General features: G+C 43.9%; 1 protein-coding gene across 3 annotated transcripts in view; it reads left to right on the top strand.

The window, feature by feature from the left end:
* The window catches only part of RUNX2 (RUNX family transcription factor 2), a 204,597-nt gene extending 180,968 nt beyond the window's left edge, over positions 1-23,629 (top strand). For all 3 annotated transcript variants that reach the window (XM_033937112.1, XM_033937113.1, XM_033937111.1), the window contains one exon: positions 22,533-23,629. In XM_033937112.1, the coding sequence (XP_033793003.1) occupies positions 22,533-23,011 (479 nt within the window). In that variant the 3' untranslated portion in view covers positions 23,012-23,629. The remainder of the gene's footprint in view (positions 1-22,532) is intronic.
* The last annotated feature ends 3,087 nt before the right edge of the window (positions 23,630-26,716 follow it).

Genomic DNA, 26,716 nt, shown 5'->3' with positions numbered 1-26,716 from the left:
ACAAATTGATTGTGGCATAAAGTTTGGCCGCAGCTTTATTTTAACCTTTAACATAGTTAACAAGCATAATCAACTTCAATAATATTTCCCACAATCCAATATGGCTCTCCCAACCTCCTTTTTCCCTCTTCCCAATGAGTTATTCAGTCACGAAACTAACTCATGCATTTTTGGCAAACCTTGCCAGTTCACATTATCATGACCAACAGTATCGTTAGATCACAACTCATACTCGTGATGCTCACGAGTGCCCCCTTTTATCATCCCTCAACTTGTACATAAACTCCATACCTTAGCCGCATAAACTTTCCCCACAGTTCCCCAAATTCTGCACCCACAGACTGAAGCTGTGAACATCCCACCCACAACCCACCAAAACCTTCCACCTAACCACAGTTATAAACAACCATCCCATCCTTTCTACCCATAGTATCCACAAACCACAGGAATGTGTGGGCGGGCAACACCTCACATAATTTTCCTCCTCACCCGACCGTCCTGACTCACTTCCCACCCCGAATGACTTTCAGCCCGCCAATACGTTCCACCCTCACCCCCGCCCAACCAATCATAACTTCCCAAACGCTGCCCCAATCACATCTTTCCACACATCTCCTTTCTTCCTCATCATAACAACAATTCCCTACCAATCAACATTTTCCTCTCAACACGCACCTCCTTTAATCCTATCCTTTTCCCTTGCCCCCTCCCCTTGTCGCATACATATATTACATTACATTACAGATTTCTATTCCGCCATTACCTTTCGGTTCAAAGCGGATTACAAAGAGTTATGGAAGAAGAGTTACAACGTTAGATCAGAGAAGGTTTCCAAGAGAGAGAAAAGTAGGATCTGGGGTTAGGGAGGGGATGGTAAGAGGGGGGTTAAGCTTTATCATGGTATTAAGCTTTATTAAGGGATTTCTTGAAGAGTATAGTTTTTATTTCCTTTCTGAACATCTTGTAGTCTGGGGTTGTTGTCAATAGGTTGGAGACTTGGTTGTCTATCTTCGCTGCCTGAGTGGCCAGTAGTCCGTTGTATAGTTTTTTCCGTTTTACTTCTTTGATTGGGGGGTAAGTGAATGGGGTGTGTGTTTTTCTATGCCTGGTAGAGGTGGTTTGGATGAGGCGATTGTTTAGGTAGGTTGGGCTGTCTCCATCCTACCTAAAAATACCCATTTAAATATATATATATATATATATAGTGATAGAGGTTCAGCAATGTTATCCCTCCACCAGTCTAGCCTGGTGGGTAAATTATACTGGTGGATAGCCAGTTATGTGCTATTTAGACAGGAGCCGTTCCCAGCCATCTAAGGGCCTCTTCTATTAAACTGCGCTATCAGTTTCTAGCAAGTTCCTATAAACATCGGGAGTAGCGCGAGCCATTCAGCGTGGCTCTCTGCGCTAAAAACTAAAATAGAAGAGGCCCTAAGTAGCGCTGAAAATCGGACCCAAAAAGTTCATCTTTGGACCATTGTGAATTGTACAGAATCTGAGTATCTAAGTCAGGCTTTTGCCACCACCTTTACATTTCAAAACATCATGTTTTAAACACATCTGAGATCAGTTCCAAACAATAAAGACTATTTAAAATTATGGGAGCATCCTATATGCTATCATTTTTGGGAAATTTTATTTTCAGAAATTGCAGGAAAAATTTTAATTTTTTAAGTGATCACAATTTGCATGTGCTGTGAAACATAGAGCTCCTTGTTTTATTTTTATTCACTTTCTGGCTGCACCTCAGGAAGAGGAGATTAATCTACTGTAGACAAATACTTTGATAGTCAAAGCTCCTCTTCATTAATTATAAGTGTATTGATATCAGAGCTTCTATTTTCAGTGAAAGGTGGCCTCTCTTCTCTCAATCTCTCTCTCTTTCTCTCTTGTGGCTCTTTGTACTGGTAGCCATCACTCATTAGTGGTTTTTAATTTTTCTGAAACTGAAATAAGGGCTGAAAGGGTGGATTAGTATGCTCCATTTTTTTGGCTAATCTTGGGCACGCAACCACATCTGAAGTCGCTTGGCTCATTATGAATTTCATGGAAACTGATTCCCTGAAAGTGTTTCCATATGTGCGTTCCCAAATATATCCTCATCCTTTCTAAATGGAATCCAAACTCATGCATGGGCTGGAAATGGTTTCACGATGCAACACAGAGGAAAAGAGAGCAAGAGAAATTCATGTGCCAACAAGTGTGGCCCCTTAAAAGACAGGGTATCCTGGGGTCCTATGTGCTGACTTTTGCCTTGTAGTATGTCCAGTTTTGTAGGAAAACCTGCTTCCCTATTTTTCAACATTCTTGATCAGCCAAGCAAGGAATTATTCGACTTTCTACAACCAGTGAAGTTTGCTGTTTTGAAGAGGATTCTGATTTGATAGAGTAGGCATTCAAAAGATCAAAATCTCAAGAGGGATTTTTCTTTTCTTATCTTTTGTTCTACATGGCACTGCTTCAGCATTCTGCTTGAGAATCAGATGATCTTTCAAAACTGCAAGTATGCAATTAAAAAGTATAATTCAAGAAAACACTAAAAATAAATATTTAGACTGTGCTTAAACTGTATAACTACGTAACCTATGATTTTCTTTGGGAAGAAAAAAGAAGTAAAAAGAAAAAACTAGACTGTTGTTACATCAATTTGATATTTGTGGGCATGAAAAAGAGATTGAAAGGCAATATCTTATTTTCAGGGATGTTCTGTTGCCAGTATTGAGTGGGAAATGAATATTCATTTGGGCTAATTGTGTAATCTGGTGCTTTGATTTGGGTACTATAACATATTATATATTATCCCAGGACAAGCAGGCAGGTATTCTCACTAGTGGGTGATGTCATCAGACAGAGCCCCGGTACGGACGTCTCACAAGCACGTGTTGCTTGTAGAAACTTAAAGTTTCTAGATGCCCGCACCGCGCATGCGCCGGTGCCTTCCTACCCGGAGATCCGGGCGTGTCTCCTCAGTTCTTTCTTTTCCGCGGAGCTGAGAAGTTCAACTTCTTCATGCGCTAGCTGAATTCAGTTAAATTTGCCTTCCTTGTCCGCGTTTTCGTTTTCTTTTAATTACAGTTAACAGTTCTTTTCTTTTTCAAAAAAAAAAAAAAAAAAAGAAGATTATTTCCTCCGACAGGTCGAACGGGCCGGCCACGTGGCTCAGGCCCACTGGCTTCGACCTAGCGGCGGAGATTTTCCGGCCTATGTCCCGGCCAATCACCGGGTTTAAAAAGTGCAGCAAGTGCCAACGCGCGATTTCACTCACGGACCCTCACTGGCGCTGTTTGCAGTGTTTGGGCCCTGACCACATCCCGAAATCGTGCGGGCCTTGCTCTACCCTTACGGCACGCTCATTCAAGCGGCGTTGCCTATTGTGGGAATCGATGTTCAAGATGGACGCAGCTAAGGATCCCTCAGCCTCCACTTCATCTGATACCTCCCCGGTTCGGGCGAAACCGGCATCGACCACTCCTGCATCGAGTGTGGTGAAACCGGCATCGCTCACCCCGACACCATCCACGAGCTCGACGTCGGTGCCTGCCCCGGTCTCCTCGGTTCAGGTACCTCTTCCTTCCACAGTGCCACCAATGGTCATCAAAGTGCCGAAAGCTACTAAGCAGAAGCACTCGGCCTCGAAGGAGCGCGATGTCCGTGCAGGAGGACCCCCTTTCGGTGCGGATCCCTCCTTATCGGCTTCGCTACGGTCCGTGCTGGAAGCTCAATTCGTTGAGCTCATGCAGACCATCGGACCCGGGCTCATCGCTGCCATACAGGGTGACCTCCCGGTACCGGTCCAAAGGGGCGGTCCGCCCCCTCCCCCTCCCCCACACCGTTCGACCTCGACAACCGACGAGGACGAACGGGGGAGGGCGGCGATGCCCACGCGGCAAGCCTCGCTTACCGATATGCCGCCATTAGAACCCATTACGCCTCCGCGCCAACATGGGACCAGACCTCCGATCGATACTCGAAGCCCTGGGCATAGTCAGGAAGAGTTCTTCCGTACTCCTTACCAGACTTGGGTAGCATCGCAAGAACCCGCATCGCAAACCCAGTTGCGATCCACTGCTTCCAGCCCTATCCACTTGGGGGCCTCGGGAGACCATGTGATGCACAGACGATCCCGATCCCCGTCCCGCCACCGAGACGGGCACCGATCGAGACACTCATCCTGGCACTCCTCACGCCATTCGGAGGAGTCACCGCAGAAAAAACTGCAACGTAGGGGATACCCCTCATCAGAGGTGTCCCCCCCGAGGGGCCCGGAGTACGAGGAGACACTGGTGCCCGATTCTCCTTGTCACTCCCCGATGTCCACGGACCTGGAGGCCTCCTCCTCCTCCAGCCCGTCCCACAGACCGACGCTGGCGGAACAATTGTCCTTCTCATCATTCCTCCGACAAATGGCGGAGGATCTGGATGTGACCCTTGACACGGGCTCCCGATACTCCAAAGAGTATCTGGACACCATGCATTTACCTAACCCTCCAACGGAGTCGCTTCGGCTCCCCTTGCATAAATTACTGGACCAGACCTTCATGCAGTGCTTCGAAACGCCGTATTCCATACCGGCGATCCCCAGCAAACTCGATGCTCGATACCGCATCGTGCACCATAAAGGGTTCGAGGGCCCTCAACTCTCCCACCAATCCCTACTGGTCGAGTCCTCCCTTAAACGCTCTCATCCCTCCCAGGTCTACGCCTCTGTACCGCTGGGCCGAGAGGGGAGAACGATGGACAAATTTGGTAGAAAATTCTACCAAAACTCCATGATGGCGTCACGGGTGCTAAACTACAACTTCTTTTTCTCTTCCTATCTGGAGTTCTTCTTGCCGGTGCTCCGCAAGTTCACTCCGTTCATAGACAACCAAGCTCGATTCGAGTTCGAGGAAGTGGTAGCCTCCCTCTCCCAATTACGCCTCCAGCTGATGCAATCCTCCTTCGATGCATTCGAACTCTCGGCACGCGCCGCCGCAAGCGCGGTAGCTATGCGTCGCCTGGCATGGCTCCGTACTATCGATATGGATCCCAACCTACAGGACAGACTCGCCAACGTACCATGTGCTGGAGCTGACCTGTTCGATGAGTCTATCGAAACTGTTACCAAGAAGCTGTCGGATCATGAAAAATCCTTTCAATCCATCCTGCGGCCCAAACCCAAACCTCAACAGTCTCGACCTTCTAGGCCACCCCTGATTTACCAGCGGCGTTACATGCCCAGACAAACGCCTGCTGCGAGACAGCCTGCGAAGAGACAACCTCCCCAGAAGTCTCAGCAAAAACCTCAGCCACCGGCTGTACCTAAGGCTCCCCAGCCCTTTTGACGCCCCCCCCCGGGAGCATAACCTCGGCCTCTCCCATAGGGGGCCGCCTCCATCTTTTTTACCATCGATGGGAGGCCATAACCACGGACCTATGGGTCCTCACCATCATAAGAGAAGGATACTCTCTTCAATTCCACCGGGTCCCCCCGGACCATCCTCCAAGAGAGTATCCTTCAAGCTCGACGCAGACCGCCCTGCTTCTTCAGGAAGTCCAAACCTTACTTCAGCTTCGGGCTGTCGAGCCGGTCCCGTCAGACCAATTGAACCGAGGGTTTTACTCCCGGTACTTCCTCGTCCCGAAGAAAACGGGCGACCTGCGACCCATTTTAGACCTTCGAGCCCTCAACAAGTTCCTGGTCAAAGAGAAGTTTCGCATGTTGACTTTGGCTTCTCTATACCCCCTCCTCGAGCAGAACGACTGGTTATGCTCCCTGGATCTCAAGGAGGCCTACACTCACATCCCCATTCACCCGGCCTCCCGAAAGTTCCTCAGATTTCGGGTGGGAAATCTGCACCTACAGTATCGAGTGCTACCATTCGGCCTATCTTCGTCCCCCAGAGTCTTTACAAAGTGCCTGGTGGTAGTGGCCGCAGCACTCCGGGACAGGGGTCTACAGGTATTCCCATACCTCGACGACTGGCTCATCAAGGCCCCGTCAGCCCCAGAGGTCACTTCGGCGGCCTTGGCTACAACCTACTTCCTCCAGAATTTGGGCTTCGAGATCAACTTCTCCAAGTCTCATCTACAACCCACCCAGTCCCTCCCCTTCATCGGAGCGGTCCTGGACACCACCCGACTCCGAGCATTCCTGCCTCGGCAACGCATGGAGTCTCTTCTTCATCTCAGCCAGTCGGTGTCTACTCGCCAAACCCTACCGGCGAGACAACTGATGGTGCTCCTGGGCCATATGGCCTCCACAGTACATGTGACACCCTTTGCCAGACTCCACCTCAGGATCCCCCAGTGGACCCTGGCATCACAGTGGAATCAAACGTCCGATCCACTATCCAAACGCATCTTAGTCACACCTGCCCTTCGGCAGTCTCTACTTTGGTGGATGACCTCTTCGAATCTATCCAGAGGTTTGCTGATGCACTCTCCCCCCCATCAGAAAGTTCTCACAACCGATTCGTCGAACTACGCATGGGGGGCCCACCTGGAGGGTCTCCGCACCCAAGGATTCTGGACCAGTGCGGAAAGACTACACCAAATCAATCTACTGGAACTCAGAGCCATCTTCAATGCGCTCCAAGCTTTCCAACACCTACTCCACGACATGGTAATCCTCATTCGCACAGACAATCAGGCCGCCATGTATTATATCAACAAGCAAGGAGGCACGGGCTCAGCCCTCCTTTGCCAGGAAGCTCTACGAGTCTGGGACTGGGCGGTGCGCCACAACACCCTACTCAGAGCAGTATACATCCAGGGGGAGAACAACGTCTTAGCAGACAAACTAAGCCGTCTGCTACAACCGCACGAATGGACTCTCCATTCCAGCCCCCTTCACCAAATCTTCACGCAATGGGGGACGCCTCAGATAGACCTCTTTGCGGCTCCCCACAACGCCAAACTGCCTCAGTTTTGCTCCAGGATCTACACTCCTCATCGCCTCGAGGCAGATGCTTTTCTACCTAACTGGGGGAAACAATTTCTATATGCGTTCCCACCATTCCCGCTGATCCAGAAGACTCTGGTCAAGCTGAAACTCGAACGGGCCACCATGATTCTAATAGCTCCTCGGTGGCCCAGACAACCTTGGTTCTCCCTCCTACTTCAACTCAGCAGCAGGGAACCAGTACCACTTCCAGTGTTTCCTTCACTGCTTACTCAACATCAAGGATCACTACTTCATCCCAACCTGCAGTCTCTCCACCTGACAGCTTGGTTCCTCTCAACGTAACCCCTCACCAATTCTCACAAGAAGTGAGGGAGGTCTTGGAAGCTTCCAGGAAGCCCGCCACTCGACAATGCTACTCCCAAAAATGGACCAGATTCTCCTCATGGTGTGTTTCTAAGTCAACGGAACCTCAGCGAGCTTCCTTATCCTCCGTGCTGGACTATCTCCTACACCTATCTCAATCTGGGCTCAAGTCCACATCCATACGAGTCCACCTGAGCGCTATTGCGGCGTTCCACCAGCCCCTACAAGGGAAACCCCTCTCGGCCCATCCGGTGGTCGCCAGATTTATGAAAGGACTCTTCCATGTTAACCCTCCTCTCAAACCACCCCCAGTAGTTTGGGACCTCAATGTAGTCCTTTCCCACCTCATGAAGCCCCCGTTTGAACCACTCAACAGGGCCCCTCTGAAGTATCTCACCTGGAAAGTGCTTTTCCTTGTAGCCCTTACGTCCGCTCGCAGAGTCAGCGAACTCCAGGCATTGATGGCGGACCCACCATTCACAGTATTCCACCATGACAAGGTGGTCCTCCGCACTCACCCGAAATTCCTGCCTAAGGTGGTCTCCGAATTTCATCTCAACCAATCCATTGTACTTCCAGTATTCTTCCCTAAGCCTCATTCTCACCACGGAGAATCGGCCCTTCACACTCTAGACTGCAAACGTGCCTTGGCTTTCTACCTGAATCGCACCAAGCCACACAGAACCACTCCTCAACTTTTTGTCTCCTTCGACCCTAACAAGTTGGGAAGACCCGTATCAAAGCGCACCATCTCTAATTGGATGGCGGCTTGTATCTCTTCCTGCTATGCCCAGGCTGGATTATCACTTCCTTGTAAGGTCACAGCCCATAAGGTCAGAGCAATGGCAGCCTCAGTAGCATTCCTCAGATCAACACCAATCGAGGAAATTTGCAAGGCTGCCACCTGGTCCTCGGTTCACACATTCACCTCACATTATTGTCTGGATACCCTCTCCAGACGGGATGGACAGTTTGGCCAAACAGTATTGAAAAATTTATTCTCTTAAGTCGCCAACTCCCCCTCCATCCCACTGAGGTTAGCTTGGAGGTCACCCACTAGTGAGAATACCTGCCTGCTTGTCCTGGGATAAAGCAATGTTACTTACCGTAACAGTTGTTATCCAGGGACAGCAGGCAGCTATTCTCACGTCCCACCCACCTCCCCTGGGTTGGCTTCTCAGGCTAGCTACCTGAACTGAGGAGACACGCCCGGATCTCCGGGTAGGAAGGCACCGGCGCATGCGCGGTGCGGGCATCTAGAAACTTTAAGTTTCTACAAGCAACACGTGCTTGTGAGACGTCCGTACCGGGGCTCTGTCTGATGACATCACCCACTAGTGAGAATAGCTGCCTGCTGTCCCTGGATAACAACTGTTACGGTAAGTAACATTGCTATATATACCACTCTACATCGGAGATGCATCCACAGTATTCTATTTCCTATAGTAGCTGTTAACTGTTCAGGAAAAAGGCCTCAGAATTGGAGCTTACGCACAGTCTTATCATAGACTGAACAGTCAGCATAGTATTTTCTGCTCCATGCTCCAGTCATTGGCCAAAAAACCTGAAATTTATATTACTTCTTAATACTTTAATTATTCTTAGTTTTTTTTACTTTTTGTAAATTGTTTTATATAACTTAAACTATACTTTAAAATTCCATCTATCTTTTAAATTACTAAAGATGCATTGCTCCCTTAATTTGAAAAATAATCGACAGCTAGTCACTTAGTCAGTATTTGTTTAGCATTTTCCGTTATTCGTTTGTTGTATGCTGCTGTTGTTTAATGCCTATATAATGCCGACGCGGCCAGCGTTTCGTGGGTTTTATTCTTTATCCACTGCTTCAGGGCCAATAGCAAAGCATCAAGACATCCAAGAGCAAGATGCAGCAGGAACCTGAAACTTAAGTGTACACAGGGTTATTCTTCATTTTACAAGTTGAAGCAGGATGTGAGTATCTTCTTTTCAGTGAAGGATCAGTGAGAACAGCAGGGCTGGATAAAGCATAGTTTAAGTTATATAAAAAAAATTAACAAAAAAGTTGCAAAAAAAACTTTAAAAAAAAAAAAAGAATAATTAAAGTATTAAGAAGTAATATAAATTTCAAGTTAACACAGAGTTAATGTGGGACTAGTTACCACCTGCTACTTTTTACGCGGTACACTGGATCAGGAAGAATTTGGCTGATATTTAGTACTATTTAACTGGCGAGAAATGGCGCTGACTGTTAAATAGCTCTTAACTGTTTAAATATGAATATCCAGCATGAAATAACCCATTATCTCCACTGAATAGTTGCAGTTAATGGCTAAAAATTAACCAGCTATTCGCGATGACCAGCAATTTTCAGTGCTGAGCAGCTAAGCTTAGTGGCCAAATCAGACCGCATAAATAGCATGACTGTCTTTGGCCGCTATAAACTTAACCAGTCAGTGCTGTATATTGATTTAACTGGTTAACTTAACCCAGGTATTCAATGGCAGTCATTGGAAACGGCCCAACACTGTGGTCAGCGCTGACCATGGGAGCTGCTTCCCAGTGACAAAATATCAGGTTCCATGTATTAAACTGAGGTTCTCTTTTATCAAACAGTGGTAGAGCTTTTTATTACAGGCCGGCGAGGTAAATGCTCCAGTGCTCATTTAATTCCTATGAGTGTCAGAGCATTTACCGTATTTTTCGCTCCATAAGACGCACTTTTTCCACCCCCAAAAAGGGGGTTGAAAAGTGGGTGCGTCTTATGGAGCGAATACACCTCCCCCCCCCCCCCGAATATACCTTTCCTCCCCTCTCGGTACCTTTTTAAAAGTTATGGTGCTCTCCTGCTGGACGGCTGTCTTTGTAAGCAGAGCAGAGGGGTGTGACATAGGAGCGCAACCTTTGCGCTTCCTGCCTGGTCCCGCACCGCTCAGTGATTGGCTGAGCTCAGTTCTCATTGCTTACAAAGACAGTCCAGGAGAGCACCGCAGCTTTAAAAAGGTACAGGGGTGGCTTCGGGCTGGCGGCTTCAGGCGCGGACAGCTTCGGGCAGGTTTCTTCGCTGCAGGCAGCTTCGGGTGCAGGCAACATCGGGTGCGGGCAGGTTTCTTTGCTGCAGGCAGCTTCGGGTGCGGGTGGCTGTAGGCTACAGGCGGGCTGCTTCATGCTGTTTAGCACCAGACCACCAGACGCACCCCTCTGTAAAGGAGGAAATTTTTTTTCCTTGGTTTTTCCTCCTCTACGGGGGGGAGGGGGGGTGCGTCTTATAGACTGAAAAATACACAGTAAAAAGCTCTACTGCGGTTTGATAAAAGGGGGCCTTAGTGTTAATACATGACCTGCAAAAAAAAAAGATACGATGCATGCCCCTTCTTGATGCATTTTCATTTTGAGCTTGCCACATAGTAAAATTCTGTATTATAGCATGTTAAGTCCAAAACATAATGCAATTTAGTAGAAGGGCCCCAAAGTGCACTGATAGGTGGAGTTACTGAGATGTGGACCGTGGACGAGTGTTGCACTTTCTGCAAATATTTCTTCAGAACCATGCTAACCTACAGAAACCAAACAAATTCCTGCTAATTGCTGTGTTCGTAAGTTATCAAATGATCCCAGTTATTCTTAAACTCACATCCAGGGACTCAGTTAAAGTATAATCAGGAAATCAAAACAATCTGTATAAATTGATTAATGTTGAAGGCCTTTTGTGCTGTTATTTTGGGAAGTAGTCTTATTTAATAGCAGTTTAAAAAACACCTCCCCCCCTTTTACAAAACCACGTAAGAACATAAGAATTGCCGCTGCTGGGTCAGACCAGTGATCCATCGTGCTCAGCAGTCCGCTCACGTGGAGGCCCCCGAGTTAAAGACCAGTGCTCTAAAATGAGTCCAGCCTCACCTGTGTACATCCCAGTTTAGCAGGAACTTGTCCAGCTTAGTCTTGAAACCCCGGAGGGTGTTTTCCCCTACAACAGACACCGGAAGAGCGTTCCAGCTCTCCACCATTGTCTGGGTGAAGAAGAACTTCCTTACGTTTGTATGGAATCTATCCCCTTTCAACTTTAGAGAGTGCTCTCTCGTTCTCCCTACCTTGGAGAGTATGAACAGTCTGTCTTTTTCTACTAAGTGTATTCCCTTCAGTATTTTGAATGTTTCGATTATGTCTCCTCTTTTCAAGGGAGAAGAGGCCCAGTTTCTCTAATCTTTCACTGTATGGCAACTCCTCCAGCCCCTTAACCATTTTAGTCACTCTTCTCTAGACCCTTTCGAGTAGTGCCGTGTCTTTCTTCATGTACAGTGACCAGTGCTGGACGCAGTACTCCAGGTGAAGACGCACCATGGCCCGGTACTACGGCATGGTAACCTTCTCCGATCTGTTCGTGATCCCCTTCTTTATCATTCTTAGCATTCTGTTTGCCCTTTTTGCCGCTGCAGCACATTGACTTGTCGATCAGAACTCCCAAGTCTCTTTCCTGGGAGGTCTCTCCAAGTACCGCCTCGGACATCCTGTATTTGTGCATGAGATTTTTGTTACCGACATGCATCACTTTGCACTTATCCACATTGAACCACATTTGCCATGTCGCTGCCCATTTCTCGAGCTTGATTATGCCACTTTGTAGATCTTTGCAATCCCCCTGTGTCTTCACTACTCTGAATAACTTTGTATCGTCCGCAAACTTAGTCACCTCACTCTTCGTACCAATGTCCAGATCGTTTATAAAGATGTTGAAGAGCACGGGTCCAAGCACCGAGCCCTGCGGCACCCCGCTGGTGACACTCTTCCAGTCCGAGTATTGTCCATTTACCCCCACTCTCTGTTTCCTATGCTCCAGCCAGTTTTTAATCCACGTGAATATTTCACCCTCGATTCCATGGCTCGCAATTTTCTGAAGTAATCTATGCAGAACCTTGTCGAACGCTTTCTGAAAATCCAGATATACAATGATGACCGGGTCGCCTTTGTCTATCTGCCTGTTTACTCCCTCGAAGAAGTGCAGCAAGTTTGTCAAACAAGATCTGCCTTTGCTGAAACCATGCTGGCTGGCCCTCATTAAACCGTGTTCGTCAAGGTGATCAATGATAAAGGTCCTTTATCAGCGCCTCTACCATCTTTCCCAGTACTGAGGTCAGACTCACCGGTCTGTAGTTTCCTGGATCTCCCCTTGATCCTTTTTTGAAGATCGGCGTAACATTCGCCACCGTCCAGTCTTCTTGAATCTTGCCCGATTTGATCGACAGATTGGCTATTAGTTGAAGCAGTTTAGCTATAGTCCCTTTCAGTTCCTTGATGACCCTCGGATGGATGCCATCCGGTCCAGGGGATTTATTGCTCTTAAGCCTATCAATCTGCCGGCATACCTCTTCTAGACTGACCGTCAACCCTGTCAGTTTCCCATCTTCATTTCCTCCATATAGCCTGATGGGTTCCGGTATGCTGTGTAGATCCTCTTCGGTAAATAGATCTTCTTCGGTGTGTTCAGTTTGTCTGCAATTTCTTTGTCCTCCTTTAGCACTCCCTTTATGCCAGTCATCCTACGGTCCCACCACTTCCTTCGCGCATCGTTTCCCCTTAATATATCGAAAGAACGGCTTGAAGTAATTTACCTCCTTGGCTATTTTTTCCTTGTAGTCTCTTTTGGCCCCTTTTATCGCCTTATGGCACCTGCGTTGATGCTGTTTGTGCTTATTCCAGTTTTCGTCCGTTTTTGACCTTTTCCATTCCTTAAATGAAGTTTTCTTGTCTCTGATCATTTCCTTCACCTCTACAGTAAGCCACGCCGGTTCTTTGTTATTTTTCCTCTTGGATCCTTTGTTGATACGCGGTATATATAGATTTTGCGCCTCGGTTACTGTGTCCTTAAAAAGGGACCAAGCTTGCTCTAGCGTTTTTACAGTGCTTATCCTCTTCTCAATCTTCTTCCCTACCATTAGTCTCATCCCTTCGTAATTCCCTTTTCAGAAGTTCAGCGTTGTGACCTTCGTTCTGGACCGATGTTTCTCCCCTGCGTCCAGGCGAAGTGGATCATATTGTGATCGCTGCCTCCCAGCGTCCCTTCTTCTTCTGGTCCTCGCAGTCCATTTAGAATTAAGTCCAGAATTGCATTTCCTCTTGTATTTTCCTTTACAAGCTGTTCCATGATGCAGTCGCCTACAGCATCCAGGAACTTGGTCTCCCTAGCGCAGCCGGAGGTGCCTAGATTCCAGTCTATCCCTGGATATTTGAAGTCACCCCGGCTGGTGCTCTGAATGCTCTGCATTGCTCCGACGCTCATAAGAACTTTATGACCGTCAGAGCAGCGCAGAGCATTCAACGCGCCAGCTGGTGCTAAAAACCTCTTGCATGGTTTTGTAAAAGGAGGGGGGGAAGTACATTATTCTTTTTTTTTGAAGGGGGGTGGAGTAAGGAGTTCCAGCTTCTTATTTTTAGAGGTTTTCACATTTTCTTTTTTTAGAGGCAAAATGCTTCCAAATGCAGGTTATCTACAGCCGTCTGCATCTACATTATGTAGCCAGAAGGAGGTAATGTTTCCACTGAACTAATAACTGAAAGTGATGTACCAAAGTGTCTTTAAGCTGGCAGAAAATTTGTGGTATTGCTTTATTGTAAACCACAGCCAGGAGGGTCAGTAATTGAAAAACATAGAAAGTCAGCTAGCATTAAGCTACACATTGAACCATTTTGGCATGTTCCTTGGCTGTAAAACAACAATGAACATCATTGAAATTGCAGCAGGTAAAAGGAAAGGAGAAAGGGAGAAAAGAGTGGGGCATGCTTAAAAAAATCCCAACCAACCCCTACTTCTTTAAAACCAGCAGAATTCCTTGGCTGGTATCCAGGTCTGGGGGTTTTAATGAGGCCTCAACAACATAATAAATGAAACCACATGGAATTTTAATTGTTCTCATTTTTAAACCCAGAGAACCCAGGCTCAGCATTTTCTGCCTAGGAAACTGTGACAGTATGGATCCTGAGCATCCATTTGTCATTTTTTATCTTGGTTTATAAAAAACCTGTGTCTTCTACTTCTCCTGTCTCAGTTTTGCATTGAACTAGGTATAAGCATTTATTGTCAGATGTACATTGGGGTAAAGAAAAAGCATAAGTACTATTATATGTAGACATTTTAATTTGCGTGTTTATTATTTATTTACAGTATTACAATGATTTTCTAGACTATTAATCAGGGCAGACCCTTCTGAATGGTTTACAAACTAAAAGCATATTGGTCAATATTTAGCTGGTAATAGCGTTTATATTAAATACCGTCACCAGATAAGTTAAACTTAGCTAAATTAGACCTGACATTGAATAGCCAGGTGACAGGTCTGACAAAACTATAGTTAGCCACGTGAACTTATGTAGGTTTCAGCTAAATATTAACTGGATCCCACACAGGTACTATGCATCGAGTTTCAAGTTTATTTAAGCTTGATATGCTGCATAAGATTCCTAAGCGGTTTATATAATACAAAGCTAAAAATAAATTAAAAACAGGGAGGTCTGACATAGTTAAAATATGAGACAAACTATTAGGGAAACTTCACAGGAAACAAAAAGGGAGACAAGTAGGCTTACATTGCTAAAAATAAAAAATTGATGGACATGTTGCATAACTGAAATCAGGCTTCAGGTCTAAACCTCATACGCGTCTTTGAAAAGAAAGGTTTTAAGGTTAGATTTGAATTTGGCAGTATTAGTTTCGGCCTCATGTTTGATGGGAGTGAGTTGCATAACGTAGGAGCTACCATTAATAAGATTGTTTTACAGGTTGTATCGTATATTAGAAAGGATAGAGATCTTGTCTCTTTTAAAAAACTTTAAAAAACTTTCTTATTCAATGATGCCTTTATCGATTAATTAATCTCTTTTTTTTCTTTTTCCCCTCCCTTTGTTTTTTTTTTCCCTAATATATGTTTTTTCCTCCATTAAGAGAAAAATTTGTAACTTTTTCCCCCCTTTCCCTCTTTTCATGTTTGTTTTTAACATTATGTATAGAGATCTTTTCTGTTTTATGTAATTATTTAACAAATATTTATTTTGCTGTTATTAATGTATTACTAATATGATTGTATGTTCTCTTATAATTTGATTTTTAATTGTACATCGCTTAGAATGTTTTAAATAGGCGATTCATCAAAAATAAAGTGAACTTGAACTTGAACTACACTAAGGGCTCCTTATACAAAGGTGCGCTAGTGGTTTTAGCGCGCGCTAGCCGCTACCGCCTCCTTTTAAGCAGGTGGTAATTTTTCAGCTAGCGAGTGCTATAGCGTGCGCTAATCTTGTGCGTACGCTAAAAACGCTAGTGCACCTATGTAAAAGGAGCCCTAACTGTCGAATAGAAGGAATTGCAAGGAGATATTGATGAACATAAGAATAGCCTTACTGGGTCAGACCAATGGTCCATCAAGCCCAGTAGCCTAATCTCACAGTGGCCAATCCAGGTCCCTAATACCTGGCCAAAACCCAAGGAGTAGCAACATTCCATGCTACCGATCCAGGGCAAGCAGGGGCTTCCCCCATGTCTTTCTCAATAACAGACTATGAACTTTTCAAAATTGTTCAAACCTTTCTTAAAACCAGCTATGCTCTTACCACAACCCCCCTAGGGGTTGTAACAGTATTTCAATGAAAGTGGGTGAGTGCACGGTTTATACCTTAAAGGTGAGAAAAAGTAATTTGAAGGTAATCCAGTAGGATATAGGCAACCAGTGTATTTGGATTTACAGAGAAAGACATGGGGCAAGCCACTGCTTGCCCTGGATCGGTAGCATGGAATGTTGCTACTCTTTGGATTTTTGCCAGGTACTAGTGACCTGGATTGGCCACCATGAGAACAAGCTACAAGGATGGATGGACCATTGGTCTGACCCAGTAAGGCTATTCTTATATTCTCAAGAGAGGTGACGTGATCAAATTTTTTTTGCATTAAAGATAATTTTTATTGCTGTGTTCTGATTATCTGAAGCCTTCTGATTTATTTTTGTGTGATTCCCTGGTAGAGAGAAATACAATAATCCAAATGAGAAATGACCAGTGAATGAATGAGAATATTAAAGGAGTGATGAAAGGGAACAAATCATTTTAAGTGTAAAGAAACATTTCCAAACTACTGAACTAATTTGTGTGTTAAAGAATAGTTTATCATCAAGAACTACCCCTAAAAGTTTGATTGTAGATTCAAATTGGATTGATGTTGACTTAATGAAGATTGGAGCTTTTAGAGTTTCATTTTCCCTAGTAGGAAATAATAGGGCTTTGGATTTACAGATATAGGGACAGACCTGTCATTTTCTTCTTCAATCTAGTGGTTAGAGCAACTACTTCAGCACCCTAAGGTTGAGTTCAATTCCCAGAGCAGCTCCTTGTTACTCTGAGCAAGCCACTCCCCTCTGGATGCACTGGAAGGGGCCTAAGATTCTAATAGGCTCAGGTGCATAAGGCCCCTCCCCTAGGGCCATATGCTCATCCTAGTGCATCATTGGCATGCACTGGGAGGGGCCTAAGGTCCTGATTGGCTCAGGTCTGAGCCAATCAGGACCTTAGGCCTCTTTCAGTGCATCCATGATGCGTCAGGAGGGGGAAGGGCTGCCATTTTGAAGAGGCGGCGCTTCAAGGCAGGAGGGAGTGGACATCCCATCTGCCTGATTTTCGACAAAAGGTACAAATGGGTGATGTTGAGGGATGAGGGTTCTTGAGCTGGGGTGGTCTTCATCCGAACCCCACCCGGCCCACTATATCACCAGGATTTTGTGGGAGGGGGATGGGTGATCAGAAAGCAGGGGCGTTGGTGTTGGAGGGGTGTCAGGGGTCCTGGTTTTGGCAGTGTGTGGGGGTACATGCGCAGTGGGCGATGCATGGAAATGCGCCTTTGCCCCTGGCACTTCCTACCCTCACTGAAACAGCCATAGCCTCCATTGCGGATTACTAGTTGTCCAATTCGACCTGAGCAGTGCGTTCATCCTGGTAGATCACGACATACTACTAAGTTGTCTAGATGCCATAGGCATCTCTGGCCATGTGTTAAATTGGTTCAAAGGCTTCCTGAAAAACCGATCCTTCCAAGTCATCAGTGAACAAATCTACTCCCAATCTTGGACCAACTCCTGTGGTATCCCACAAGGCTCCCAACTATCTCCAACCCTGTTCAATCTATCCATGTCTTCACTAGGCCATGAACTATCCAAACTAAATCTCCAAACATACATATATGCTGATGACATCACAATCATCATCCCCTTCTCTACACTATCGACTGAAACCAAACACTTCATTTCATCTGTCATTGGTCACGTAAAACAATGGACAAAAAACTTCAAACTAAAACTAAACCAAACTCGGCTGTGAACAGTGCAATACAATACAAACAACCGTACCATCAAAAAAATACAGGAATGATGGGAATACTACAGTATGTGCATTCAAAATGGCAAGAGAACCACAAACGAACCAAAATCAAACAAAGAGGGACCTTATTATTCCCCCCTGAAGACATCCAAAAAGAACATCTTGTATGCCCTTTGTTACTCTGGTTGACCTCAATAAACATGATTTAAAAACAAAAAAAACTAAACCCCGAAAAAACCAAAATATTCATGGTCACCCCAACGAACAAGTACAAAGTATCATCAACTAGCTTACAAGGGAGAAATTTTCCTATTAACCCCACTATAAAAATCCTAGGAATGACCTTAGATCAACAATTGGCATTCGACACCCACACTGACATCTTAGTAAAAAAAATGCTTCTGCCTATTATGGAAACTACGTACAATAAAACCATATTTCAATTTCACATTGTTCAGACTGTTAGCTCACTGAACTACTGCAACATCATTTACCTAGGATCCTACAAAAAACTACCAAAAGATTGAGAACAATCCAAAACACTGGCAAACAACTTATTTTTGACCTGAAAATATCCCACCACATCACTCCATATTTCAAAAAACTACACTACAGTTGAGGCCAGAATAATTTTCAGATTCAGTTGCCTATGCTTCAAAACACTATTCAGTACTGCATCCACCTACCTTCTGAAACACTTTGTTCTCCAAAACAAACTCCGCCTCTCATGCAGAACACTATTGTTCGCCTTTCAGAATCCCAAAAGATACCAATTCAAAAGATTCCTCAACAAGACACTTTCCTTCCAAGCAGGAATCTGGAATACTCTAAGTGACTTATTCCTTAACTCATCGTCATACCAATCATTAAGAAGATCACTGAAAACCAATTTATTTTTATTTGACAAATTCATTTAAACTTCCTCAAACAAGTTCCTCTACATCTACTTGCATGCTCCTGCCTTCTGATATATATAATTAAAATACACGCTTGTTTGTTTATTCCTACTTCATGCTCATTTCACAGCATTCCTGCAGCCTCTCTTGTTGTAAACCGTCTTGAACTGAAAGGTATGACTGGATATAAATAAAGCTATTATTATTATTATGTCACTGCACCTACCTCAAAGTGGTAGGTGCCTATCAGCTAATTAATTTTTAAAAATAGTTTTTAATGGCTCTGTCAATTAACAATGCCGATTAAGCCAATTAAGAAAATTAAGTCAGGTGCCAAGATCGATTAAATATGCCGATCTAGACAGCTAACTTCAGGCACCATTTATAGAATATGTGCCTTTGAGCTTACAAAAAACTCAGTCAAATCAGAGGCATACTCATAGAGGGGAATAATTGAAAGGGATGTCTAAGTCCATTTTCGTTTAAGTCGCAGGTCGTCCAAAATAAAGTACAGCCTAGGACACATTTTCGAAAAATATGTCTAAATTTTTTTTTTGTTTTGAAAATTGTCTAACTATACGTCCTGCCGATCTGATCGTCCAAGTCACTAAATTGTCCATCTTTATACCACATTTTCATCCAACTTTTCGTCCAAGTCAAAAACGCCTAGAACAAGCCCTGTTGGACGTGGGAGGGGTCTGCAAAGTGATGGACTGAACACCCAGACATGCCACCTAAATAGTGGGATACCTTACAGGGCACTGCTGTGAACTTCACAAAAAGGGTGCCATATCATCATCTCATTACAGCTCCTTTATATGTCATGGTGAGCCCCCTAAACCACCTACAGAATCCCCTAGACCCACTAGACCCACTTATCTACTACCCCTTATGGCTGCAGGAGCCACTTATATGCCAGTACAAAAGGGTTTTGGGGGTATATAGGGGATTTCACATGTTTAAGTATCAGTGCAGTAATTACAGGGGTTTATGGGCATGGGTCCTCCTCTCCATGGGTCCCTAACCCACCCCCAAGACGGCTTAAGCCGCCTCTGTGCTGGACGACTAGGCTTTCCTATGCCAGGCGGCCAGGTGATGATGGTCTGGAGAGTGAATTTTAAAGGTGTGATTAATATTTTTATGGGGGTGGGGTGGGTCGGTGATCACTGGGGTAGTGTGTGGAGGTCTGTTTTATGTGTTTGCAGTGCTTATCTGGTGACTTTAGGTGGGTTTTTGTGACTTAGACCATGTCACAACGTCCAAGTTCCGTCGATCCTGGGCAGTATAACTTTCAGTTATACATGCTGTATGACTAAGTCTAAGCCAGTCCACGTCCCGCCCAGCTCCTGCCCTCGACACTCCTCCTGAAACGCCCCGTTTAGCTTTGGTCGTTCAGCGGCACTATGAAGGCCTAGGTCGTTTAGAAATACTTCCAAAACCCGTTTTTATTATCGGCACTTGGACCGTATTTGGGAAATGTTCGTCCAAGTGCCGACTTAGGCTGGTTTTTGGACGTTTTTCTCTTTCGATTATGAGCCCCATAGCGTCAAAGATGAGGAGATTTGAATGACACTATTTTTCTGTTGATACGGAAAGGTGGAAACTTTCCTGAAAATGATGCCTTTAATGTGTATGCAGTAATTTCCTTTTAATTTGTGGCAGTTGGTATTTAGCAGGTGCTATTTATCGAGAAGATTGAGATGACTGTGTAACACTTGGCTTATTTGATGTGCTAAGACAATTTTCACGAAAAACGAACTGCATGACATTTCTTTCAAAATGTTTATGTTTTTCAGCACCTATTTGGGAAATAGTTTGTTTTCAAAGAGTTTATGCTCCTTTTTTGGCTTCCATGATAATCTACTACAGCCGAGCACCTAAATTTATTCGCAAAATTCTGTTAAATTCCTGAATTTAGGAGCCAAAAAATTGAGAGGCTACATGAGATGGATTTAAGGTGGTGAAAAAAAAAGTTAGGAGTATAGCACTGATTTTCAGGACCAGGCTCATAAATTAGGTTCTTAAATCTAGGCAAATGAATGGGAGATCTAAATTTAAGAGCTTTTAAACTAAATGTAGATGGTCCGTCGGCTGAAACGTAGGGATCCTTTTACTAAACTGCACCAAGCACATAACTTATAGAATAGGGTGCAGACAGATGCATGAACAAATTTTAAAGAGTGCCAATTAACATCAATAATTGGTAGATAGCACCCAATTATTGATGGCTAAGAGCTCATTATTATTATTTGTGCATGCATCGCAAAAGCATTGCCAGAGTTGAGCGCACAGCATTGGGTGCCATATAAAGAATCCTGGGGTTACCACATAGTAAATACAGTGTGTAACTTCTGAACTCCTTCCGTGGCCACTCTCTGGCCATGCCACATCCCCGATGCAAAAAGCGCTTAACACCCAGTTCACCCTAACTGTGAAAATAATGCAGAGCCCCTTAACGTGGCTCTGCACTAGCAGTTATTGTAGGGGAAAACCATGTGACACTCCCATGGTGCGTATCTCAGAAGGAGATGTGGCGATGGGCAATTGGGCATGTCAGGGGCATTCCAAAAGAGCTGAGTGCGGAATTACAAAATACTGCTTAACTGTGCCTAACTTGGGCACGGCATGTACGCCAGGATTTAGTAGGCATAAGTCCAGCGCCCAAAATTTAGGTGTAGAGTCTGCACTAAGGTCCTGATTGAATTTCTTCAAAAGGGTGGTAAATAAAGCCTAATAAATAAGTAAACAAATAAACAGCGCCTACTGGTAGGCACCCAGATCGGGGTACCTACCGATGTAGGTGCCTAACATAGGGGTCCTTTTATTAAGGTGCGCTAACCGATTTAGCGCATGTTAAAGATTAGTGTACGCTAAATGCTAAGATGCCCGTAGGAATATAATAGATTTCTTAGCATTTAGCACGCACTAATCTTTAGCGCACACTAAATCAGTTAGCACACCTTAATAAAAGGACCCCTTAATTTTTTTTAAAAAATTAGTTAATTGGCACTGATAATTGAATGCACCAATAAAAATAAATAAATTAGTGGTAGGCATCTACACTGTGGTGCCTAACAGCACCTACCCCAAAATAGACATGGTTAGGGTTTGGAGTTTGGGTATAGATTGAATTAAGCGCTGGTAGGTGCCTAACTTAGGCCAGGAAAACCTTGGCCTAATATACCAGCGCCAAAGGTGGACATATCTACCAGAGTCTAACTCAATTACAAATGGAGCCTAACTTTGAATGACATGCATTAGGTGCCAGTTTCCTAGGAGTCTACCGAGTTCGGTGCCCTTTATAGAATCAGGCCCTAAATGCTATTATATTTAAGGTATGTGCCCTAGAATAGCACTTAGCACTGAATTTTTTTGGGTGCTTTAAGTTTCAGCACCATTTATTAAATTCAGCCCTAACTGACTAATATAGAATGAATACAGGACCACATATTGCCTCCTAAATAGGAAGTACTAAGTGCTTTCACTTTAACCAGCAGTAGGTACTACGTGTTAATGAGAATATTAATTCACAATCTGCAGTATAAATAATAGTGGGAATAAGCCAATAGGTGCTGCATTCAATTTGCAGCTACCATATAGTAAAATCCTGTGTTAAAAGCCATGTTTTCTGCAAATTTTAGCACAGTTTTTGTAAAGGGGCCTCTTAGATCAGTGTTTCTCAACTCGGTCCCGGAGTACCCCCTTGCCAGTCAGGTTTTCAGGATACCCACATTGAATTTGCATAAACTTGATTAGCACACGCTGCCTCCATTATATGCAAATGTCTTTCATGCATATTCATTGTGGTTATCTTGAAAAGCTGACTGGCAAGGGGGTGCTCCAGGACCGAGTTGAGAAACGCTGCCTTAGACTCTTGTGTTAGGCTGAAATTAGGCAACAAATTTAGGAGGCTAAATTTTAGGAGCTGTTTTTTGGTTTCAATATTGGCACCAATGTTTTCCTCATTGTAAATGTATTTATTTAAATTTCTGTTGTAATTAATTAATGTTCATGATGTTTATTTTTCTCCCCCCCCCCTTTATTTTTTTAACTAGGTGCTTCAGAACTGGGCCCATTTTCAGATCCTAGGCAGTTCCCAAGTATTTCATCCCTCACTGAGAGCCGCTTCTCCAATCCTCGAATGCACTATCCAGCCACTTTTACTTACACACCTCCAGTCACCTCAGGCATGTCGCTGGGTATGTCAGCAACCACTCACTATCACACTTATCTACCACCGCCTTACCCAGGCTCTACCCAGAACCAAAGTGGACCATTCCAAACCAGCAGTACCCCGTATCTCTACTATGGCACTTCATCAGGATCCTACCAATTCCCTATGGTGCCTGGTGGAGACCGATCTCCTTCTAGAATGCTTCCACCCTGCACCACCACTTCAAATGGCAGTGCTCTTTTAAATCCCAACTTGCCTAATCAGAATGATGGCGTCGATGCAGATGGAAGCCACAGCAGTTCACCAACTGTTTTGAATTCTAGTGGCCGAATGGATGAGTCTGTCTGGAGACCTTATTGAGATTTTTTTTTTTTTTTTGCCCTTTAATCGGGCAAAAATAGGTGAGCCAGAACTAGTTAAGTAACTCACAAGTGCCTGTTTTAAAGATTTTATTAGTGATATATGCAATTGATGAGATGCCACGTAAGAATGGGATGGCAAATCGGCATAACCCTCCCAAAAATGAGTCATTGAGATTCAAATTATGGAAATGAAAACATTTATGCCTTTATTGCATTTACCTTCTCTAATGAGTAAGAGGTATTTTTCCACAGGAAAAAAAGTGTGTTTTTAAAATTTTGTCCAAATGTTTGTAATAAATAGTGGACACTTACAACCCAGTACAAACACATGGATTGTAGGTATTAACAGACATGGCATACAGCACTGGGGTTTTTTTGTTTTATTTTTAATATTGAACTGCAGATAAAGATAAAGCCATACAGTGTATGGGGTGCACTTATACAACCCAGTTTACTGGCTTGAGTATAGTAAAGGAAGTGTCTTCTGCCAGTTCTTCCAAACATATGAGGGGGTGTTGAAAAGTTCTCAGCCCAACCAAGAAGAGAATGATCTGAAGCAGTGTCAAAACACAGAATTTCATTTCTGCAAATTGGCACTTAATGAAGCTACAGTGACAAAATAACGCTCAGAATTTAGGAAGTTGGTTGGTCTGAGAACATATCAGCATCCCTCACAGGGCCCCTTTTACAAAGCCACAGTAGCAATGGAGCAGCAGCAAATGCACCAAAGCCTATTCAGTTCCTATGGGCTTCAGTGCATTTACTGCGGCAGCACTGCTAGTGCAGCTTTGTAACAGGGGCCCTTAGTGAATTCTGAACAACTGCACAAAGCTTGGGGGCTTTTTGAAAGTGTAAAACATTGAAGAAATTGAAGCTGAGCTCTCGATTTTCCATGGTACCAATCAATGCTGTCTTGCTTTGTCTGATTTTTGCCTTGACGTCAAATACCAAATAATAATAATGTTTATGCAAAATAAAAATAGCAATATTAGCCATAGCGGTACAGATAATATTTCTATTTGTGTATGTTTTCTTTAAATTATAAATATGTATAAAATTTGAGGTTATTTGCTAACACAAATCCTCCTTTAAGTTTAAGGAAATATTTATAATTATTTAATTGCATTTGGACCCAGAAATGTTGTTTTTTATGTTGACTGGTCCCTAAAAGTGTTTTTTCTAATTATTATTTTTTGTTAACAGAATTTTTCAGTGGATTATATGCAAAGTTGTACCTGAACTTTCATGAATAATGCCAGCAGATCCAGGCACACTGCTGTATATCTATATCTATATATTTTTTAATGCGTCCATCCTTTGGTACTACGGATGTAGCATATTTCTGTAACTTATGAAGGAAGTGTTGTGTTATTTTCAGCTGCCTTCAAGGCAGATTTGCTATTTCAGCAATAATATTATTTTTAATTAATTAAAAACAAAATTGGCTTTGGCAAAAAAAAAAAAAAAAAAAGAAAGAAAGAAAGAAAAAAATATATGTGTATTTAAAACCCCACATGCATAAAATGCTAGAGTGGGGAAGATACTTTGTTAACCATAATACAATTATGGCTGATGTCATATTTAGAAAAAAGCACAACTTAGAGTAATCAAATGAACCTTAAATCTTCCAGCTCAGTAGGAAGTGCAGACGTCACCTTAAAACCATTTACCTGGAAACTCACTACCTGTTGTGGTGTACTTAAATGAAGCGGTATAGCAAAAACCATAAACCATGGTGTCTCTAATCAGGAAAATTAAATTTTACTTGGTACTGCTATGCTTTCAGTTCTTAGCAGTAAACAACAATTAAACATCAGTGGTAAAAATATTTTTTTTTAAAAAAAAGCAAACAAACCACATTATGGCGGCCTTTTCCTAAAGTGAATAAAGCAGTTAAGATAGAAACATAGAAATATGATGGCAGCTAAAGACCAAATGGTCCATCCAATCTGCCCATCCACAGCATCCACTATCTCCTCCTCTCCCTAAGAGATCCCATGTGCCTGACCCATACTTTCTTGAATTCAGAAACAGTCTTAGTTTCCACCACCTCTACTAGGAGCTTATTCCATGCATCTTCCAGCCTTTCTGTTAAAAAAAGTATTTCCTTAGATTACTCCTGAGCCTATCAATTTTTAACTTCATCCTATGCCCTCTCATTCTGGAGCTTCCTTTCAAATGAAAGAGACACGCCTCATGCGCATTTGTGCCATGTAGGTATTTAAACGTCTCTTATCATATCTCCTCTCTCTCGCCTTTCCTCCAAATTAATGTGCACTAACAATATGATGGCTTGACAGCACATACTAATTCCTGCAAGGTGTGGCATGAGACAAGGAATAGGCAGGGAATGGGCATGGACGGCCTCTGGTAATTTACAGCATGTTAATTGTTGCTGCTGTAGATAATACACAACATAACATGATTAAGGCCCATTTACTCAAGTGGAATAAGATTTTCTGCTTTAATTGCAGATATTAATGCATGGTCCCATGCAAAGGCTGTGCAATAATTATTAGAAGGTGAATCTAACATATCCTCTGCAGTTACTGCACTAACAAGTTCTTTATCGATTGTTAAGACTATTTGCAATTAGTTCAGGTGCACTTACCACTAAATTCTATAAAGTCCATCTAAAGTTAGGTGCCTATACCAGTGCGGCTAGCTGATATAAGCGCCAAACTTAATTGAGTAAAAGGCTTAATCAGCACTGATAATTGGCACATAACATCTCATAATTGCCATTAATCGGTCTTACATAAGAATATAAGAATAGCCTTACTGGGTCAGACCAACGGTCCATCAGACCTGTAGCCCATTCTCACGGTGGCCAATCCAGGTCACTGGTAAATGGCCAAAACCCAAGGAGTAGCAACCGATCCAGGGCAAGCAGTGGCTTCCCCCGTGTCTATCTCAATAACAGACTATGGACTTTTCCTCCAGGAACTTGTCCAAACTTTCTTAAAACCAGCTACACTATCCGCTCTTACCACAACCTCTGGCACCTAGTTCGAAAAATGCGATTTTATAAAAGGTAGACTTCTAGTCCAAAGCACATAGTTAAAAGTGGGCTTGTTTAGGGGCGGATTGTGGGTGTGTTTTCAAGTTAGGCATTTGTTGTCCTCTTAACTTAGGTGCACATATTTAGGCCATAAAAACCCTGGCATAAATACAGTTTACATAAAAAAATGGGATGCTTAACAATGCCTAATGCCTCTTAGGTGGTGCTAAGTGTGAGTCTATACCAGGGGTAGGCAATTCCAGTCCTCGAGAGCCGGAGCCAGGTCAGGTTTTCAGGATATCCACAATGAATATGTATGAGATGGATTTGCATGCACTGCCTCCTTGAGATGCAAATCTATCTCATGCATATTTATTGTGGATATCCTGAAAACCTGACCTGGCTCCGGCTCTTGAGGAACGGAATTACCTACCCCTGGTCTATACCAGTGTCCAACCAACTTTTTTAGCTCTGGCACACTAAATGGAGCAAATGTTTTTCACAGCACATTATAATTGAACTTAAATGTTCGGTGGCACAAGCAGCATCTACCACCTGCTACTCATGCCGTCCTCAGCTCCCTTCACGTCCTAGTCCCGTGACAGGAGGTGACTTTGGAAGGGAGCCAAGGCTGGCACGAGCAACAGGTGGAAGATGCTGCTCACGCTGGCGAACATTTACAAAGGTACCCTGGGGCAGCAA

Source organism: Geotrypetes seraphini, chromosome 3 (genome assembly GCF_902459505.1).
Source record: "Geotrypetes seraphini chromosome 3, aGeoSer1.1, whole genome shotgun sequence".
NCBI classification, from domain to species: domain Eukaryota; kingdom Metazoa; phylum Chordata; class Amphibia; order Gymnophiona; family Dermophiidae; genus Geotrypetes; species Geotrypetes seraphini.
Note: the sequence above shows the minus strand (reverse complement) of the source record. Positions and strands in the feature narration are given on the sequence as shown.